The sequence below is a fragment of the Eulemur rufifrons genome, chromosome 13, assembly GCF_041146395.1.
Source record: "Eulemur rufifrons isolate Redbay chromosome 13, OSU_ERuf_1, whole genome shotgun sequence".
In the NCBI taxonomy this organism is placed as follows: domain Eukaryota; kingdom Metazoa; phylum Chordata; class Mammalia; order Primates; family Lemuridae; genus Eulemur; species Eulemur rufifrons.
Window position 1 is genome coordinate 6,994,566 of NC_090995.1, and position 22,523 is coordinate 7,017,088.

At 40.1% G+C, this 22,523-nt stretch overlaps 1 protein-coding gene across 2 annotated transcripts in view; it reads right to left on the minus strand.

The window, feature by feature from the left end:
- Positions 1-3,393: 3,393 nt before the first annotated feature.
- Positions 3,394-22,523, minus strand: part of GRID2 (glutamate ionotropic receptor delta type subunit 2) — a 1,124,557-nt gene continuing 1,105,427 nt past the window's right edge. For both annotated transcript variants that reach the window (XM_069485505.1, XM_069485506.1), the window contains 2 exons: positions 8,488-8,728; positions 3,394-5,883 (listed from right to left, as the gene is read on the minus strand). In XM_069485505.1, the coding sequence (XP_069341606.1) occupies positions 5,461-5,883; positions 8,488-8,728 (664 nt within the window). In that variant the 3' untranslated portion in view covers positions 3,394-5,460. The remainder of the gene's footprint in view (positions 5,884-8,487; positions 8,729-22,523) is intronic.

Genomic DNA, 22,523 nt, shown 5'->3' on the forward strand with positions numbered 1-22,523 from the left:
GTTTAAAAATAGTATTTTTATTGATGTCTAATTTTTTAAAAATTAAAAATAGGCACTTAAGGAGGATACTTCCTAAAATTTTTCAGTAGCACACATTTAATAATAAAATATAACAACTTTACAAATTACAGTTTGACTTTTACTCATATGTTAAGTCTTGTGACAGGCAAAATATTTATCAGAAGCCATGTTTGCCATCTCTTCTCTGCTTCTGATGTTGTATCATTCTTTGTTTTGGTGACATATGTTTCTCCTTCTTAAAGCAGCTGTTATGCAAGTTTTAATTGGTTTTTAATTAATGAGAATTAATGTTGTCTTGAAAATTTTGTGATTTTTAGATCATATCATGAATAGTTTTAGACTTTTGAAATATGCTGCTTAAACCTATGGGTTTCTCCAAAGGGAAACTAGGTCCTTCCTCGTGTGGCTGGAGAGCAGCGTCTAAGATACAAGGTCAGTAACGTGCCCAGATTTTGGGCCAGTTTCCCTTCTTCACTCTGAAGAAATTCTAGGAAATGTGCAAAATTAGTCAAAAGGTGGTCCTTAGCCTTCAATTGTATGCAATAGCAAGTCAGCATGGAGCCTTCAGATATGAAAAAAAGTTCTCAAATTGTAATGATTTTTTGCTTTGTTATCAATATTACATGGAAACAAAGCAAATGAATACTCTAAAAAAAAAAAAAAAAAAGGAATTGGGACAATTCAGGTGGAGAAATGAGAGCGAACTCCTTCCCCTGTTTCTATCCCAGTGGTAGGATGATGTGGTTTAACTGTCCATGCCTCTGTGCAGCCTATAGAATGCAGCAAAACCATGCAGTTTCGATGCTTCTGGAGGCGTGTTGGGGTTGGAGGCTGCCGTCATGGCGGGCAGTGCATACAACACTTGAAGTTCACTGGGCTCGCAGCTGGCATTGCATCCTGTGTCTTAGAGGACAGGAAAGGTGGCCAGGAGGCTTTGTTGCCATATGAAAAAGCCCGAATAAGACTTACTATGTTTGCTCCCTTTGACACGAGTTGTTTGAAACATGGTAGAGCTCTAACTATCACAACTGCTAGACTCGCAGGGATAGAAATCAAGTTATCGGAGTCTGCATCTTTCTAACGTGGACACCTAGGGGTAGCAGTCAGTCTCTGAACGGTATGCAGGTATCGATAAGGACGACAGGTTGGACAGTACTTTGCCTGGGGGTTACTGGAATTTTCCCATTTCTGAAAATGTGGCCTCATGTCCTGGCATCTTGGGAAATTTCCAGGTCTTCTCTGGGGAGGCGGCCTGAACCTAAGAAGGCAGTTTCGGTGGATGCTTGAGAACTAGTAGGATGGATTGCGCTGGTCAGTCAGATTGTCCAGGCCCAAAGAGGACTGTACTGTTGGGGGCGACTCATTCTGCCACCGCAGAAGTCCGTCAGGTGGCCTCTGTATCTCATACGCCCATGTGGAGGAAGGATGAAGCTGGGTGGAAGAACACATCCAGGCCCTGCCCAAATGTGTGTATTCGTTTCTGCCACGCACAACTGCTTAGCACAGTGGCTTTTGCATAGTAGATTCTCTATAAACTTTAATAGAATTGAATTAAATCTATGATATCTAACAAATAATATTAATAGCTTTATGTTGTGATTTTTCAGTGTCAGATAAATCATTTCCACTCAAGGGAGCTAATAGATGCCGCATCATAAGAGGATATCTACTATAATATGTTTGACAGGGACCTACCAAAATTTGTTGAAATGATAGTTATGGCAATAATTGAAAGCCATTGACTAATATCTAGTCACAAGGGTTGGCTATAGAATCTGTTTTTAGAAATAAAAATATTCTAGAAGGAAAGCCACATTTTAGTGAGCCTGGTGTATTTTATCAGTCATCATGAGATTTATATTTAAGGATAAAATCTATGTTTACCAGCATGTAAGCTCTGAGGTTGGCCTTATTTATTATACTTATAATGCCGTGTGTGTTTCATCATTAGAAAATTCTGATTATAAAATAAAACTTTATCATGTAGTTATATGGCTTAGAAGGTACCACGTAAGGTAAATAGATTTTTTTTTTAACTGATGAAGCAAAGTACAGTTCAGCAAAGTCTATTTTTTAAAGTATGTATTCAGTTGACAGCCAACCCCAAACTAAAGGAGATGAAAAAATAACATAATTAAGAACATGACATGTTGCCTGTAGCTTAATAACATGAGGAAGAAAGGTGGTCTTACAACGTATAAGTAAGTATGATTAAATCTAAACCTCCACTTAAGTTCTGATGCGGTACAGTGACAACCAGATAGCTTAATGATTCACCAGTGGAATAAACTGGACATCTGAGTAGAATCAAAGTACTTGGATATAAGGGTATTTGTCTTGTAATGAAATAGCAAGGTTGGTCTAGGTGGTGTGAACCGGGGCAGGCAATGGACCAAAGGAACTAGCACTAGACAGAAATGGGAAGTGGCCTTAGTTCTGCCATTAGCTGTGACCTGGGTTCAGTAACCTGACGTGTCACTTTCCCATCTGTCAAAGCAGCAATTGAATTGGATGATCTATGTGTCCCAAACAAGGAAGAAAGGCTCTTAGAGATTTGCGGCCGAGGCTTGGTGAGAAAAGAAGTTGGAGGCATTGGATTAGAGCATCCCTACGATGACAGTCCACGAGGACCTGCGTGACTGTGACAGAAGGATGGCAGAGTTTTCTTCTTTTTTTTTTTTTTCAAAGATCCAGTTTTTAGTCTCAGGTTGTCAAACACTTGGGCATGTCACAGCTTCTTAGCATCCTGTGTTCCCGAATTTGTAAAATGAGGGAAATAGTCTAGATCTCTAAAGTTCTTCTTAGTTCCAATATTTAACCAATTATTGTGGATGGAACAAAATAGAACAGTAGAGATTTTAATCTAAATTATATTGTCTAGATATATTTTCAGATATATACCCATTAGATGAGTTAAATACTGAAAAAATTAAGTACTGGTGCTCAAATGCAGAAAAATTTATCAGAAATAATCTTGGAGTCTGAATTAATTTCCAAATTAATAGATTCAGCATGATGACTGTTTCTCTAACAGCAAAGCAATTTTTAATAAATAAATCCTAAGTTTGATAATTACCCTTAATTTTCTGTCTTTTTTTTTGTAACAAACCCTCACCCTGCTATTATTGTAATGGTTGCATTGTTTACATGAAACAGGGTAAATCTCTCCCAAAAAACCACTTATGGAGACATCCACAAAAACCAAATATAGTGTTGTTGTTAGAAAGTCACTCATTCTGACATAGTTCTGCTAGTAAAATGTGTTTTCTGTTTTAATTAACTCAAGATAATTTTTGAGAAAAATTTAGTTTGCTTTGTGAGAGTAGGCATTTTTAAATCTTACAGTTAAGACTTCAATAGTATGAGAGCAAGTTTAGAAAACATTTTTATTAGACAAATTATTTAGACAAATTATACACAGAAAGCTCTGTCACTCATAACTGAGGCCTCCAAAAATGTTTTGTGTATTTGTATAATAGGCAATACATCAAAATAAGCCTATTTGAAATATTATACATGGTTAACAGTTTGTTGATAGCTAAAATCACTGCAACAGCTGGCCCGTCCCTACATAGCTCTTGTAAAGATTTTTTTTTTTGTTTTAAAATCAGAGTTGTGAATGAGATCATGAATGTTACAAGGGAAAACAAGTTGTGCATGCACTTAGGTACTTGTCACCCTGGAAACAAAATGGTTTTCGCATGATAAGAAAGTTTTCTGCCTTACACAGTAGACAATATTGGAAGATTTAGTACAAAAACAGTGACAATACAAGATGCTCCCCAGAACAGAATTAGCATCAAAATATAATATATCTTAAGAATATACCTTTTAATTTCTCCTAAAGTAAATCACATAGGTTGATTCCTATATCAATCCTAGCCACAGAATGAATTAGAGTAAAATAAGTTGTATGGCTGCGTAAAAACACAGAATAAGTTCTTGCTTCCTACTTACCACGTTTGAATTGAAGGATTACAAAGTTCATTCTACGTTTCTAACAGGTAAGAATGCTACTGGAAAAGGCCGTGCACAAAGAGGCACTGTTTTTGCTGTCATCCTTCTATGTACTTGGCACTAATGTAAAAAATACATAACTCCTCCAAATAGAACGCAATGAAAAAGGGGGTCGAGAGCCCAGTATGGTGATTGTATTTTCTTCTTTAGGATAACGTAGGACAGTAATTAAGGCCACATCAATATTCTTAAGGGCTCCCTCCCCTCCCCAAATACAGCTGTTGTCCCGATTGGCTTACTGCTTTGGAAGAGGATTTTGAACCTTCAGTGATCTATGTTTAAACTCTTCTAGAGCTCTATGTGCTGTCGAGGGTGTGATTCAGCTAATAGCATTTTTCATTTAGATAATTAATTAAAACTAAAATTATCAAGGTTAGCTTTATACACTGCTGAATAAACAAATGCAAAACCTATTCAAATGAGTTACATCTAGGAACAAATATTAAATTGCCCTGGATGTTTTAATAACAAAGGTATAAAATATTCTCTGTTGGCAAACAATGCGAGTCAGAATAACATTAAAGCAACCTGCCTTTTCTAACTGAAAAGAACCCCTGCATATACATAGTTCCTGTATACAAGACTTTTTTTTTTTTTGTTTTAACTAAAGCTTTATTAAATGAATTGCAATAGCAATGGCCGCCTTGGTATATATACACACATTATATAGGTGCATATATATGTATATATATGAGATACTAATTTATTTAACACAATAGAGGCTTCTTCCATATGATAAAGTTTACTGTACATAAGAAAAAACTTTTAATACTGTACAATCACATAAAGGTCATATGCACTGTTGCAGTGCAAGAGTAGTTTTAACTGTAGTCTTGACTGGCATATTGATGGCTTTTTTGTAATCCTACAAAATTGCATTCTCAGATTGTGTGGCCTGAATGGTCTTTGAATTGGTTTCTAAACACTGCAGGGGTTGCCTTTGGTCCACAGTTAAAGGACACTCAACAGCAGTGGAGCATTGTATGGATGCAGCAGAAGAATGTAAAAAGACTGGAGTTATTGCAAGTATATTTCTAAAAATAGAGGAACATTACGTAAGAGGCCTTTATGTAAAATTAATCCTGCATATACCTTTAGGATACTCAGTGCACATTTCCTATACTTGATGTACAGTATATGAAGAGCAGACTAATAGGATCCTAGTATACTACATTCTGGGGGAACAAGTTGAGTAATGAAAAAAAGTGGAGGGAAATGTATGGGAGGAGAGGGGAAAAGAGAGAAAAAAAATAGAGGCGAGAGAGGAGGGAGAAGGTGGGGAGAAGAAAACTAGAACTGTTACTAATAATCCTGATTTTTTCTTTTTTAAAGTTACATCCATGTTAGTCCCACAATATTACAGTTGCTCCTTGCAAAGGGAGTCCTAAGAAAGAAACGGTGACGAGATTCTGTCTGATGCTGTCATATGGAGGTGCCTCGGTCTGGATCATTGCCCAGATTGAGCCCCAAGTTAGGAGTTGGTTGATAAGGAATAGATGACATTGTTTTTATAGGACTCCTGAAAAAGCCCCCGTTAGGTGCCCTGTGCCTAAAAGGGCCAGTTCGGTGCTCAGGCACGTTGCCAAAAGTGAACCCAGAGGCAGCTTTAGCCGACAGTGTGCGGCTCAGAGTCTGGATCTGCTCTGGGATAAAGGTTGTGGTGGTGATGTGAGTGTTCCTGAAATCACTGATTTGCTCCAGTGCTTGTCGTGTTGGCAAAGTGTCAATGTCCAGAGGGGTCAAGTCAATTGACGAGGTGGAAAACTGTTTATGGGGGCTGTCGTCATCTGTGCACAAGCTATTTACACGTCTATGGAGGTGCTCCAGGTCAATTTCCTTGTCATCCTGGAGATGAAGAAAAAGAAGATAAGGTTCTCATCAGTACTGGCTTCCATGGTTAAAAAAAAAAAAAAGTAGTTCAGCAAACATGTAATTAACTGAACTTTGGGGTTTTAGTCATTTAACAAATATTTATTGAGCACCTAATATGAGCCAGGCACTGTGCTAGAATCTGGGGATACCAATATGATTCGGAGATAAGATTATCTATAATAAATATTTTTCTTGCAGTAAAAATTCTAAAATGAGCATACACCACATGCAACTACGAAGATTTGGGAGCAGTGGATGGGTGATTGGCATTCTAGAAGAGACAGGCTCAGGCAAAACTGTACAAATAGAAAGTATGGTTTTGGCAACTCTGCCCCCCCACCGCTTTTTTATCCTTCCTCCTTTTTCAGGGTGTCTCATTCTAAGTTAAATTTTTGTTCCTTTCAACCACTTACTCCTAACCTTAACTTTCCATTCTTGAAGGAAAGTAATACAGTACACTATATCGTACTAAAGTGTTAGTGACTGTTAAAGTGTTATTTCTTGTAGGCCAGAGACATGTGAGATAGTTTAGAAAGAGCAACACACTCAACACAAGAGAATCAATTTCTAATTGCGAGATTTCACACACTCAAGGAATCTGGTATCTCAATCAGGCAGTATTGTGAGGTCAGCAGGGTACTGGGAGACCCCTTCAAGTCAGGACTTGTGAGGGATAGCTTCAGTTTAGGGCCAGCTTTTTATGCTAAATAATCTCTAAACCAAAGATGCTTTAAGCTATGCTAATGGCATTTTGGTAAGAAAGCACTTAGTAAACGAAAAGAAGTAAGATCTCAGATTGCTGGAGTTGAGACCCCTTCATAAATCCCTTAGGATTTTCACTGAAAGTTGAGTATTACAGTCCAATGTTTAAAAAACAAAACTGGAAGTGTTATTTATAGCCAGGCTCAATAAATTAATGAGGATTTTAAATATCTATTAATCATAAGAGGAGAAAATATTTGTTCGTAGGATTTGATTAGCTGTCACGAGTTAGAATGGAGTATGTATTTTTTCCATTGTGCTGTTATAGTGTTCCTCAGTGAAAAATATTCGGATGTGCATCACTGTTTTTCCTTCTCCTTTCTCATTTCAAAATCCAATAAAAAATATCCATTAATGCAATATTATCACTGAGACTTTAGGGGGTTGAGACATATAATTTTATGGTTCCCACAGCAACTGTAATGTAGTCATCCATCAACGGAGATAATTATGCAAAAATTTAATATCAGATATAGTAACTCAAAATATAAGGAGCTTGGGGAGTCCTTAATTTCCAGATTTTTGAGACTATGAAATCTCGGCCATAATGTTGCATTAATGTGGTCTTTTGCACGGAATCAATGTCAACAGAGATACCAGAAGCTCATTTCACAAAGAAAATCCTACAATAAAACTTGATTAACTTTTAATTCGTTCTCCAGTAATTTAGAATGTATGATCATTCACACAGGTAGGAAGCTAAGATTCATCTTTGCCAAGCCAAACGTTTCCTTAGAAATGGTGCTGATCAATTTTGCATTTAAGGTGGTGGGAAGGAATCCTTAGACTACTTTAGAAAACAGTCTGTTTGGAAGAATACATTAACATGCAAAAATTCAGATGCAAACGAGAAGTCATTTTCATTTGTGCATTAAAGCAGATCCTTTCAGGATTCATCAGTTAGTTAGCCAAGTTCTAGTTATAGAAAGTTTAGAACTTTCTTTGAAACTATCCATCAAATCAAATCATTTAGCAAATTCAGATTGTTTTTCATTTCAGTTTGCGAAGCTTTAGTGATACGATTATCTAAAAAGCGTTCACCCTGTTGGTCTGCGGGAAAGAAGATAAATGAATCAAGTAGTTTATTTTAACTTCACATTTCCTCTCATTTATAAATCCCATAATTTATAATGAAAACAAGGCACATACCACTTTAAAAGAGATATGAGTAATTCTGCAATTACTCTTCCAGATATCCAGAGAAAAATGACTATGGCTCTGGAGTGAAGTAGACCCAAGAGTGAAGGAGAAAAATTGACTTCTGGATGATTCCATGGTGCGGATTTGGTAAGCTTGGGGCCACTGAAGAGCCAAACACACACGATCACCTCTACAGATCTCCACGTGTGTAGAGGGGGAGGCAGTGGTAACGGGAAAATTCTGATTGTTTTTAATTGTAATACTGTGTATTTTAGGCCCCGTCTTAAAGACACAAGTAATTTACCTATGTGCTAAACAACTAATGGAAATAAAATGGTAAGTGTCTCTGTGAACTGGTCAAGGGAATCATGGCTTTTAAAAATCATTGACTTAAAGTCTATCCTGAGATTTGGGAGAATTTCAAAGCCCATCACGGCACATGAAACTGTCAGTCTTTCAAACATTATTGCCTCCTCTTCACTGATCTGGGATATTTTAAAATGGAAATTGATATTGGTCTTACGGATGTTTCCATTTCACAGTTGTATTTTTAATCTTCAAAGAAGGAAGGAACAATGACCACCCCCACCCTTGGCCCTCAGCCCCCTGACCGTCCTCCCCAGCAGCACAGCCTGCCCACGGGCTCGGCTCAGAGCCAAGCGCTCAGTCAAGTACCTCTTTCGACGGGACGCGGGAGCCTTTCCTCTTGTTCCACCACGTCTCCAGCATGGCTATGAAGCAGGACAGGACGATGCCCGCGGCCAGGATGCAGAACACCCCTGCGAAGCTCTTTATGTCCAGGGCGCCTCCTTTCTGCTTTGTGTCCACCGAGGAGTACAGGTCGCACTGGCCGTTCTTGGGCCACCATTTGTGCTTCAGGATGTCCATGTCACCGTTCTGCTGAAGCTCCAGGATCCTTGAGGTAAAGAACACAACCGCGGGTTACTGCAGACACAGTGGTTACCTTGGTCCACAGCAGATCCGTTTACAGTCTCGCCTCTGAAGGATGGTGGCTGTCAGGAGGAAATGAGTTTATAGGTCACCCTGCAGATGGCATGCTAGGTATCACTGAGAGTCCGCAGACAGCGCTGGGCCACCGTGCTTTCCTCTCTGCCTTCATCCGTCCCTCCCTCCAGTCTCCCTCCTTTTCTTTGGTTTCATCCTATAATTCGCAACATTGCTCCCCCCCCCCCCCCCGTTCGTTGCGGTGTGTTCGCACAATTACATTTCGGAGGCGCTGTCTTTATGGTCTCAAGCTGCTGCAGGCCTGCGTGCCTTCCCTCCACACGGAACGAGGCTCTGGATCTGAATGCTTTTATGAAGAGCGTTTTGCTGCTTAGAGCAAGATGCTGGCGTAATGTCGCCTGGCATATGCTACACACAAAGAAATTCAATTAAGCAGACTTCTATTATTTAACACAGTGTGGGAGAAAGCCTTGAGACAAGTTTGAAGTTGACAAAATACACCGTTTTGGGATTTTCACACAACTGATCGAATTTCCTTTTTAACGCCAAAGGGAAAGTAATCTTACCTTGGAGAACGAGAAGAAAAGTTGGCCAAGGGGCTTTCAGAAGTAGTTCAATTCAAATAAGAAATACCCCTTTTCTTCTTTTTTCTTTGTCTTTCTCCGCACCCCCCTCCCCCCGCCACTGAACCTGGGGGTGGCTGCAAATACTGCAGCTTTTTAAAATGTGGTTTTCACAGGGGAATTATTCTCAGTGTCAGATACCCCCTGGGCTCTGCCCGAGACCAGTCTAGCTGTGACGCTCCTCCAGCTGCGGCCTTTCTCACAGGGGGACAGGGGTCAGGCCAAGGCTGGGTCCCTGTCCGGTGTGGGCACCACCCGCAGGGCTCCCTGGAATTTCCTGGCCAAACAGCTCAGTGCTTGCCCCGGGCCCCCCAGGCCTCCCCCCAGGGCTGTTCTCCTGAGAGCAGATGTTACGGCCGTGGGTGCACCCTCGGGGGCAGAGTTTGGCGGGAGGGCGGACAGAGCTCGCTGCGTGAGCTCAGGTGCACAAACCTTGGTGTGGGACACCCTTCCCTGCGAGGGACAGAGAGCAGGTGGGAAGAGAAGGGCCCAGAAGCCCCCTCCCTGTGCCCTTGGGTCGGTGCAGACGTCCCAGCTCGTCACAAATGTGAACATGGCCTCCTAGGAATCATGACGGTACGCTTGTCAGGGTAAGATGATAGAACATATTGTTTCTAACATGTTTAGCTTAACTTACAATTTTTATATGATTAGACGTAGGATATGTGGACCTGCATTTGTACTCTTGCCCCAGGTCTTGGATTATTTGGGGTGAGATTGCTTAAAACTTAAGAAGAATTGAGTCCATTTGCAGGGAGTACATTACTCACTTTTAGTGATATATTACCTTTTTACCTGTTTCATGTCATCACATGGCTAGAAGATGAACAAAATGGTAAAGGGGAGAAAATTTTGTGTGTTGGGGGTTGGATCGACATTCAGCCTGAGTTAGACAAGAGTGGACCAGCCCTAGAGGCAAAGGTGGAGCATCAGTTTCACACCCCTGTCGCCCCCCAGGGATGTCCCCACAGCCTCGGTCCCAGTGCCCGTGTGGGACTCCAGGACCGGCGCTGCAGTGGACCTTCCCTGACAAGCTGCACTTTTCTTCTTGCTTCTTATGGAGTTGATCTGCCTGATGTTTTCTTGCCTCGGAGTATTGCTCTCAGAGGGCAACTGCTTTGATTAATTGAATTTACTAAAATGATTATGAATATTAAGGATTACATGCCACTTGCATTTCAGCCTCCGTCCTAGACAAAGTTATGTGCATTTACAGAATTTGCAAAAGTGAACAGGAAGCTAGTCCCTTGAAGGCTTCAGCCGGAAAAGGACACTGTGGTCATTAACTTTGAGAAACACTCGCTTGGAAATTGACAAAGTTGTCAGCCCATTAATGGCTCGAAGACGACCTGCAGAAAAGAAAACTTGTATGATTTTGTTCAACTCGGCATTTCCCAAATTTATGACCTTCATTCTCCTTCCCTTATTTTTCTCTCCGAGTAACATATACTAGTAACTCGTGGAGCTAGGGCTTAGGGAATACACTTGGGAAATAATTCCTTGATCCAAGGAAGCAGATGCTTGTGGAACTTTCCAGCACTGTGTTGAATATCATACAAACATGTATCATAGCATCAAAGTTACTTGCTTTGGCTTCTTTACGAATACTGTTTAGATGATGTTGGCGTTGCTAATCAATGCATATAAAGTTTCAGTTACGTAAGGTGAGTAAGTTCTAAAGATCTCCTGTTCAATACTGTGCCTATAGTTGGCCATACTATATATAACAGTACACTTAAAGATTTGTTAATAGGGGCCGGGTTCAGTGGCTTGCTCCCGTAATCCTAGCAACTTTGGGAGGCTGAGGTGGGAGGGTTGCTTGAGGCCAGGCATTGGAGACCACAACAACAACAACAAAAATTAACTGGGCGTGGTGACCCTCGTCTGTAGTTTCAGCTACTTGGGAGGGGAGGGAGGCTGAGACAGCAGGATCGCTTGAGCCTGGGAGTTTGAGGCTGCAGTGAGCTATTATCTGACCACTGCCCTCCAGCCTGGGCGATAGAGCGAGACTCTGCCTCAAACAAAAATATTTGTTAATGAGGTAGGGCTATGTTAAGTGTTGTTTCCCTCATAATAGAAAAAATAACGGCCCATCCTTTATATGTTTGCCTACTTAACGGCTGCAGGTAATAAGGGCACCGTTGAACACCTTGAAGGAAAAATGTAATCATCTTTGAACAAATAATTCTTAAATTTGAGTTTATAAGTACATGTAGTTTCCTTTTATACCCTGTAGGTATGAAAAGAAACTACAGCAACCTTTGCTTAATGAGAATATATCTGGGTACAAATATACTCCCACCACATTGTATTAGTCAGTGTCTGTGAAAATGTAACAGTTTTCCCTCGTAGCACTTAGCATCATGTACAACTGTGGTTACTTAATTGATGTCTGTTCCTTTTTCTAGAATCACACTCGCCACCCTCCACGTTGCCTAACAGAGTTGGGTGCGTATTTATTGATGGAATATGCTCAACAGAGCCTTTGGTAAGTGAACCCTGCCCTCAGATCCTACTCCTTTTTTCTTATCATTGGTGCTGTTTTCTAATTTATTCCATTTCCTCCTCTATTCATCTATCCATTCGATACATATTTAACGAGGGACTTCATTCCAGACATTTCCTTGGGTATAAAATTTGCTCTAGACCACAACTGCGCGTTCTGCCAGAAAGGCTTGGGCTTGGTCCAATGCCCAGTTCGTGTCCCTTCACCTGTCGTTCATTCAGGAACTGATGACTGCCTGCTCTTTGTCCTCCAGGGACCTGGGACTCCCCTGTTTCATTTACTTCCTCGGTCTCCTCATTTGTTCCAAACCTGGAGAATATTTTGACTTTAAAAATAAGGATTGGGCCGGGCGCGGTGGCTCACGCCTGTAATCCTAGCACTCTGGGAGGCCGAGGTGGGCGGATCGTTTGAGCTCAGGAGTTCGAGACCAGCCTGAGCAAGAGCGAGACCCCATCTCTACTAAAAATAGAAAGAAATTATATAGACAGCTAAAAATATATATAGAAAAAACTAGCCGGGCATGGTGGCGCATGCCTGCAGTCCCAGCTACTCGGGAGGCTGAGACAGGAGGATCCCTTGAGCTCAGGAGTTTGAGGTTGCTGTGAGCGAGGCTGACGCCACGGCACTCACTCTAGCCTGGGCAACAGAGTGAGACTCTGTCTCAAAAAAAAAAAAAAAAAAAAAAAAAATAAGGATTGAAGTATATGTATTAAACCTCACTCATTTCAATTCCAATAGGAGTTACAGGTCTTAACTCATCTTGCTATTCATTACCAAATTTAATACTCCTGGAAATTCCATCAGAAAGGTCTCGCCACACCTTCCTTTTTATTATTTTGGGATTAGTAAAGCAAGGTTAGTAAAACATAACGCACCGCCGTAAAGACTGACAGGATAAATCCTTAGAATCAATGCAGAGATATGTTCTCTTTTCAAATCTTGTCAAAGCACTGGCTCTTTTAAATGAAACTTAAAAGCACACCAAAAGGAGAACTTTACCTTTTAATTATAAGCAACAATGAGGTGTGTGTGTGTGTGTGTGTGTGTGTGTGTAATAATGTCAGAATCTAGTTTCAAAATTCTTAATGAGTGCCAAGAAAACATTTGGGTTTATGAAATAATGTTTTTGTTATGTGCGCAATTTCCACATGATGGCAGTCTTTGTTCATAGAGAGCGAAGAGTTACTGTGGTTATCGTTAACCTGTGGATCTGAAATGCATGAAGTATAGAATTGTCATTGCTGCAAACACTTAAACTACTAGCAACAATATTAGCTATTAGGCTGTGATGAATAATCGATGGCTAAAACCTCTTCTTGGAGCGTAGTTGGAAAAATTTCTGCTATTTTTACCCCAGGGTGATGACAATACTTACTTTTGAGGGATATTGTGGTAAAAATTAATGAGACCACGTATGAAAAGGATCTGGCTCATTACGTGGCATGTAGAAGGTTACCACAACTCAAAAGCTAGAATTATTATCAGCATGTGTGACTACCCATCTTTCTTTGGACCTGTTCTGGCACATTCTTCCTAGTGGAGAGTTATATGTCCACATGAATCAGTGAATAATTGATTCACTGACAAGAACATCTCATTTCCTTCTTTTGTCTAAAAGTATTAAACATTTGTGATCTCACTGAACAGAAAAATTTTAGAAGTCTATAAAACCTAACTGCAGTTTGAAGATGGTTACTAGATCAATCCTGAATGCACTGAATTCTTTATTGATATAAATGAGCAAACTTCAGGGAAAGGAAGTAGGGAATCAAAAGATTCTTCTTTCATACGCAGATAAAAATATCCAAGAAGTTTAGGCATTCATTTTGAAAAGCTCTTTACCTACTTTGAAGATAATAGCCTCATTTGTGTTTAAGACTTATACTAATTATTGACCACTTACCATCTTTAATCACTACTCTAGGAATTGATTTTCAAAATAATTTATTTGTAACAAAACAAGTTGCTGAAAGTTGGACCCAAATTTCTAATCCCACACAGGTAACTTTGATTTTTGTCTTTGAATACTATGGCGCTCTATAGGTTCCTTTCAAATTTTATTGAAATCATGGCCCTTAGGTAAATTCCTACTGAGCCAACTGTGAAGAAGTTACTGGTTATCCAAGAAAAATGATACCTGCCTTTTTAGTCATTTCTTCAAGGAAAAAACTTAGGGATAATTAGGGATTTTTATTATTATTATTTTTTAGTAAGTGCAGAAATTCCTTTTTCAGGCCATATATGTAAAAATTCTTGTGACTCTTTTTTGATCAGCTTTCTTACCTCCTAGAAGCATAAACTATTAGAATGGAAAACAATGCAACCACTCTGTCTTCTGTTTCCCTGTCCCCATTTTATAGATGAGAAAACCGAGTAATATAGGATAATAATTCTCTACATTATGGACATTCAACACACAATCTCACTGCTGTTGAGATGAAGCTACTTTTTTACTGACTCACACAGACACTAAATAGTCGAGCTGGGCCTAGAACGCAACTCTGTCTTCCAGCACCTTTCTCCCCACAACCTCACACAGCCTCTAGCATCCAACTACTCAGGGAAAAGCTCTTTTAGTTTCGGAGATTTGTCAGACCCTGAGTAAGATTGTCATCACCATATTTCCTCTAAACCAAACAATGTAATTATAATTATAGTGTGATTGCAAATTTATTCATACCACAATTTGGGTGTGCAAAGAAAATGTAGCTTTTCTCTATAACTTAATTGATCTTCCTCAGGAGGACTGTGCCCACGGAGCAGCGCGAACAAAACTAAATTTAGCTCGGTATGATTTAAAATTTAATCTGATCTAATAATTTCACATGTCTCCAGCTTTAGTTCAGTCTGCTCGAGAGAGTTACTCAGTCCTTCCAATTCCTTTCATCGTCCTTTGCTCTTCTTTCAAGATGGCACCAGGATTTATGGGGCACAGCATTCTACCGTCATGGTGGGGTTTGGAGGAAAGGCAGCGGCTGTTCTGTCACCGGTCCTTGGATGGGCCTGGGTCTGGTCTTTAGAAATTGGTGACTGCTGCTAATGTTTGCAGAGGCTTTAAGAGTTCAAGTTGGCTAAGGTAGGGTGTGTGGGCCCCTCCCTGCTGATTAGGCCTCCTTTGGCCTCGCCATTTTCCTCATCCAGCCCCTGGGAATGTCTGCTGCCCCTGAGCACTATTACGATGTTGCCTTGTTATTCAGTGAGGAGGGTCCCAAGGCAGGTGTGTGAGTCAGCATCCACCCCACCAAGGGACTAAGAGGGGCCTGGGAATGAAGACCGAACCTTTGTTTGTTCCTGGCATGCAGCTCTGGCTTCTCAGCCATCTGAGGTCTCCTCTGTTGCTACAGAGCCTGGAATGCCCTGGAACTGCCCGCGGAGACCCCGGTGGGAAGGCAAGCCGCGGGCCCTCTCCCCGTGGTGTGCCCTTCCATCTACCTAAGCCCACTCTACTCGCCCTTCTCCCCCCTCTGTTAGGAACCTCTGGCTGGAAAAGGTGAAGCTTCCTTTTCTCTCTCGAATGTCCTTCTTACATCCTAGGTCTTCAAGCTGCTTGGCCTGTCATAGTGAAAGAGCATTCTCGCTACATGTCACAGAAACTCCGACATGAGACCTCCCAGGCGTTTCTTCAGTTTGGAAGTATTGAGGCCACTTGGAGCTAGGAATTGGTGAGGATGAAATACACCATTTTATTTATTTTTTCCCACAAAATACACCATTTAATTATTATTTTTTTCCAAGATACACCATTTTAATATTTCAGAAATACTTTATCAGTACATGCCTGGGAGTTTTATGTAATCAAAATTAAAAAAGATATTTAGGATAGAATCCCATTACTCAGTAGCGTTTAATGTCTGTTATCACTGAGAAAAAAACCTGGGAATATCTGAAAAAAAAATTTTTTTAATACACTGAATGGATCTATTTTTGGCCCAGAATACCCACGTCATTAAATTCATTTATTCATTTTCTGTGTTTTCACAGATTTTTTTCTCTCCATGGTTACTGAGAAAGTATTAATAATAGCATGCAGACGATTTTCAGAAAAAATTCACCTCATTACGTTTTTCATTTGTTCATTATTTCTTTTGTTCCAGTCTTGGAAAATGTTGGAAAACTTGGACTGAAGTAAAAGCACTTATCAAAAATTCAGATTTAAGCAAGTAAGTATAGTGGTGCTTTCATTGGCATATTGCCATATGTAATATTGCAATTTGATCACCAGAGCTGTAAAAACAAATTCTATAAACTTCCTATGAATCAGGCATTAATCAATTATTTTTCTTAAGTAAAATCTCTTAGTGGTCAGTTAAATGCAACAAGTATTTATTGATAGTAGCTACTATGTCAGTAATGCCAAATAGCCTAAGGGATACTATTAGAAGCTACTTCCATTGTTTAAATCGAACTAGTTTAGCTAGTTCTTGTGGCTAGTTGATCCAATGTCAGTTGCTGAAGTCTAATCCACTAAAATTGCCCAAGATCATACAGGTTAATAATATCTCATGGTATTCTGAATAAGCTCATGAATGTCATCTTTTAGATCAGAGGTCATCAAACTTTTTTTAAGGGTAAGATAGCCAATATTTTAGACTTTGTGGGCCATATGAGCTCTGCCACAGCTACTCAACTTTGTAGTGTGAAAGCAGCCACAGGCATATGTAAACAAAGGGCTTTATTTCTAAAAACAGGCCAGGAGCCAGATGTGGCCTGCTGGCTAGAGTTGCTGACCTATTTTGGAACCCTCAGAGCAAATAACTCCATGAAGTCAACAAGTTTTCATTTCACTGGTAAAGATATTAAAGTTCAGAGGGCTTAAATGACTTAGAAAGTATCGGTCTGTTTTAGAACCAGAGATTGTGATTCTTTTTCCAGTGCTCTTTCACCTGTGTTAATATATGAATTAATATGTAGTAATGCCTATTAATATGTGTCTTTAAATAAGTACCGAGTGATCACATGTTGATTTCACATTTGACCAAGTCAAGAAAGACTTTCACATACAAACTGTATATTAACAATGGCAGCATAATCCTTTAAGCAAATTTTGAATGTCTCTGGTTTTCTGATTATCCTGTAATAGACATCTGAACATTTGTCCTGAGTTGGGGGCTGCCCATGTTCCAAAAGAGTGACGCTTTACTTATTCCAGATCAGGTATAATTTGTGATCTGAGGCCTACATTTGCTGAACCATTTTCTAGGCAATGAAGGGGATATGAGCAGATATTACATTCCTAAAACAGAAATTCCAGAGAAGCGATTATGATTTACTAAAAATGGGTAAGACAATCGACTGAGGCAGAAAATGTGGTGTCTCTTTTAATCAAAAGATATAAAAATGGTTTTTAATTATGTGTGATTAGAAGTACTGTAAATTAATTAGAAGTTTTTCAGGGTTGATGAAGAATTACTGTACACGCTTAAGGAGAAAGATGAGATCATATTTAACTGCTGCCCGGGGAGGTGAAGTGGCCCACACGGCTCCCCATGCCAGGGATCATTCCGCAGGGCTGGGTTTAATTATAAACTCAGTTACTGTTGAAGGCTGCTGCCCATCAGAGACCTGTATAAAAAGAGAAGTTTCCTGTGTTGTTTCAAACCTGATATCTCACTTTCAAATTTGGAAAAGATAATTTGATAACATATGTAATTGGTCAGATCTGGTTTTTTAATTCAGAACACAATGTCTACGTCCTTATAGAGTAACTAATGTCACTCAATAAGCAACCTAGTAACTAAGGCATCCATTTTTCTGTGTATGGGAAGATAACTGCAAACTGTATCCAGAATGTCTATTTTCTAAAAAAAAAAAAATATAGCAATAATAAATGCATGCATAATGCTTCAGATTATAAAGCACTTATCAAAAACATTGCTTGATTTACTTCTTAAAATAACCTTGGGAGGGAGGAATTATATTGACTAACTTGATTGATAGACTGCTTCACCACTCCTCTCCCTTTATTTTTGTAAAAGGGTTTAAGAAGGCTGTTACTAAGTCCTCCTCTCACAGCAGAGGTAAAGAAATTCCCGAGGCCACACGGCTGGTAAGTGATCCATTCAGCTTTCAAACTCAGGTCTTTTGCTTTCCGCACTTTTTTTTTTTTTTTTTTGAAAACACCATCAACATCTTTATTATCCCTAAAGAAAATCTAAATAGAAGCTGCCTCTTTATCTCCTGCTTCTTTACTGAGAATTTGCTACTCAAGTCCCTTGGCTAATGGGTTATTCCATTGTATCCATTTACAAACCTTACACTTTTTGTGACACAACCTGATGTCCCCAGAGAACCACACATGAGTTCATTAATCTCTTTGCGATTAGAGTAAACATCCAATGAATTCATTATCATGAGGCACTGGGGGACTTTGCCAGTGTTATCAAAGCAAGGAAGGAAGTGGTGCTCTGAGACCTGTCCTTACTCAGTGTAAGCCACCTTACTGAGAAGTTTCCGAGTTATTGCTACATTATGCAGGCTTCCATAGTTATCCCAATGAACTCTCCCCTTAGAGTTTAAACAGTCCTCCATAAAAGATACAGTGTTTATTAAATAACACTCAACTATTTTGAAAACTGCATTATTTAATCTTTAATATTTAGAACAATTTTTATGTTCAAATATTGATGAGATTTTTATTGGCTCTAAGAGCCATCATAATTTATAGAGATGTTATTTGGTTGAAGATGAACCTTAAAGTTGAAATACATGGTGCCCCTTCAAATTGATCGCTCTAGGTTAGAGTCATCTCCTTCACCCATAAGTCTTGTACTGCCTACGGGGACAGAATCGGCCCTGTTCACAGAGAAGCAATTGCTTGAAAAATCAAATTAGGAACATGATGGATCTCAAGACTTTGGTGAGTAGTGAACTTTAATTATTATATATTTTATGTGTTTATGCTGGCAGTAAAAGTCAAGCACTCATTATAGAAATGGCAGACATGATCTTTCATAAAATGAGTGCTGGGCGGTAAATGAATAGATAATCAGGATAATGAAAACAAGCCAGGACGATGCTAGAGAGCTGAGAAGACCCGCACAATGGCTCCCACTGAGATAGAGGGCATAATTGCAATTGGAAAGAGAACACTTCTGGTGATCTTTTAAAATGTCAGCTTCATCCTTAAGCTCAGTGTGATATTTGGGTTATAGGGTAAAGGGGAAAAATTCTTTCATTCTGCAGTGGGAAACTGGCAGTGATCATCTCGGTTTAGCGTCACTCTTCACTTTTCTTAAGTAGACTTTTCAAATGCAGCATGCTTATGAAAAAGTGTCATAAAGTCAAACTTATTTTGCCTACTGTATTGTGTATGTTTTATGAAGATTTTCATATCTGAGTCTGACAACTAGACTTTAAAATAAGTGAGATCATGAAGTGTGTGCTGTGTATAAAATAGGAAAAGATTGTGATGTGTATCCTGGGCACAGTGTGAGCAGAGAGAAGATTATGGGGAAGGACACTTTTTGAAGGAACAAACATTCTCCTGAGCATTTGAATATTGAATTTGTAAAAAAATTGAATAACGATTTAAATATGTGAACGTAATTCCTTATCTTGAGAACTGCTGTGGTTGGCTTTACTTTCATAACTGGAGAATTCCTTTGTAATACAAATAACATCTCCTAAGTTAGAGGTTGTACACTGATATATATGCTTAAAAAAACTCAGGGCATATTTGTATTAAAGTTGGTAGATAAATTCAGTGCACTTAATTAAAACTCTCTGCCAAGAGTTAGATCATCAATACTAGTACAACCTTGGGAAAATAATATTGCTATGTTTTACCTACATTTCCATAGATGGAAAGCTAAAGATTTTAAAAAAATTGTATTTTAACTTTTTGGATGTATTATATTTAGCATTATTCTACTGTGATACAGTGTTTTGATTTTTTTAGTAAAGAGTGTTAAGACGGTAACATAACATGAACTTTTCTTGAGGTGACTAGAACCATAGGGAAACAATATTTCTCTTCATTTTAGACATTTCAGAAAGTGAATTCTACTTGCTTCTTTCCATCATGAATCTGAATGTGCTGTAATGTTTCTATAAATGGGCAAGAAGCCTAAACAGAAACTGTTTCTTGGATGATAACCCACAATTTGCTGCTGTGCAGGTCCACTCCGGGGTGGTCACATGCTCTGAAAGGGGCAGCACAAGGGAAGTTGCCGCGTACAGGTCACCGGACCCTGGTTTTGGAAGGACGGCCAGCGCAGGAAGAGCCTTTTGGAATAAGTGCTGGCTTCGGTGAGAAATTAGGAGCGAGCAGCACAGGTGAAGGCGTGGACATTGGGAAAAGAGTAGTCTAGAAAGAGGAAACAGCTTGTGCAGAGGCCCAGCAGGGGGAAGTGCAGGCAGCTCCCTGGGGCGACGTGGGAAGGGCCAGACCCACGCTGGAGCAGCAAGGCCTGTGAGTTATTTCAGTTTAGACTTGATCTTGTCTTTTTCTTTCCTCTTCTACATGCCAGCCTCCCTGAGGGCAGATACTATGCACCCTTAATTTTATATTTCTAGCTCCTGGCACATAATATACCTTTCGTGGATAAATGAATGACAAGGGGAGGTGACATCTCGACTTTCACTCTGAGTTATTATTTATATTAGATGCATGCTTTTCTCCTTGTGCATTTCTTGTATTGCCAACCAAACTATAAACTCCTTGAGGACAGGGATCTTAAAATACGGATTTTGTCCTACTCCCCACACCATAAGCACTGTGACTTGCTGTCTGTATTAGTTACTAAATGTTTCTTAATTTGATATATTCTGAATGTGAAAAACAAATAGCACTTGATCTCATGGACTGAATGTTTATGTCCCTGCAAAATTCCTATGTTGAAGCCCTATTCTCTATTGTGATGGTATTTGGAGATGCGAGCTCTGAGAGGTGATTAGGGTCAAAGCCATGAGGGTGGGGCCTGGTTCGAAGGGACTAGTGCCCTTATAAGAAGAGGCCTCGGGAAAAAACCTACCTTGCTGGCCCCTTGATCTTGGACTTCCCAGAATCCAAAACTGTGAGAAATAGATTTCTGTTGTTTAAGCTGCCCAGTTTGTGGTATTTTCTAATGCCAGCCCAGGCAGCCTACCATACATGGACTGTGAAATATACAGTACAGCAGCAATGTCACAACTGCAGAGGTATGGCTGTCACTTTTGGGATCTACTTTCATTTTTAGCATTTTCCCAGTTTTGGAATTTCCCTTCTGACTTTCTTCCCTCTCCCTCTAAATCGTGGCTGGGATACAACCGATCTTAGAACCGTTAGAATTTATGCTTCTCCCTATTAATATCTGAAACCAGGATAAATACAAATGTTACATCTTTCTTTTTAAAATATCACTTAATAATTTGCAAAACATTTCTGTTGTCTCTATTGTATCATCTCATTTCTATTTTAAAATGAATAAGTACTCCATTGTCTCATCTACTTTGGCAAGCAAAATCTTCCTATATGAGCTTCCATCAGTTTAACTCCTGTGATGTAAGAATTCTGTATTTTTGGATATTATAGTCTCATAAAAATTTGCTAATAAACATTAACTGTGTAAACAAGAGTATAGGAGAGAGATTTAAAACTATTGAAGGAACTGAATTGTTTTCAAGTATATCACACGTGATAACTTGATGTGACAAACCTGATCAACTAAAGTAAACTGATTATAAATCAGCATTTGAAATACAGTTTTTGGAGCTCTTGTGCTACATGATAACAGCTAGCGTCACTTTAGATGGACCTCCTCCACTGTCCTCTACAACCCACAACTGTCCTTCAGTATGTTGATGACTTACTGCTCTGCAGCCTCTCATAGTCCCACAGCCACACACACACTGCCTCGCTACTCAGCTTTCTTGCCTCCAAGGGCCATCGGCTGTCTCCCTCCAAAGTTCAGCTGCCCAAGCCTACTGTCACTTACCTCGGTCTTAGTCTCACCCCTACTTCCCGTCATCCCACAGTTGATCGCCGGCAGGCTCTTCCCGACCTCCGGCCGCCCACCACTGCTGATCAGATTCTGTCCTTCTTGGGTCTGTTGGTTTCTTTCGTCACTGGCTCCCTAAGTTTCCTCTCCTTGCCAAACCCCTGTATGAGGCAGCACGTGATGCCTCCGCGGGTCCTCTGTTAAACCCTCAGGCTGTCTGCCACGTGTTCCTAAAACTTCGTGACCCTCTTTTTGACAGGTACCTCCTCTGAAACTCCCTCATGCTGAAAAGCCCTTCTACCTTTACATGGATGAGCACCAAGGTTTAGCCCTCGGCGTCCTCACCCAACCTCTAGGTCCTGCCCCGCTCTCCACTGCGGTGGCCTAGTTACCCAAACAGCTGGACACCACGGTCTATGGCTGGCCGTCCTAGCCGCGGCCACTGCTCTCACCAGGGAGGCCCTCAAACTCTCCCTAGGCCACCCACCGTTTACAGGACCTTCTAACTCACTGCTCTTTAGCCCTCCTTACACTGTCTAGGCTACAGGCATTTCATCTATTTGTGGAAAATCCCACTATTACTTTGTCTCAGTCCCCCACTCTAAACCCTGCCTAGCCCTGTCCTCACACTCCTGCTCGGAAATGGCTGAGGCCTCTCTTACCCCTAGACCCAAGCTGTCTGAGAAGCCACTTCCTACA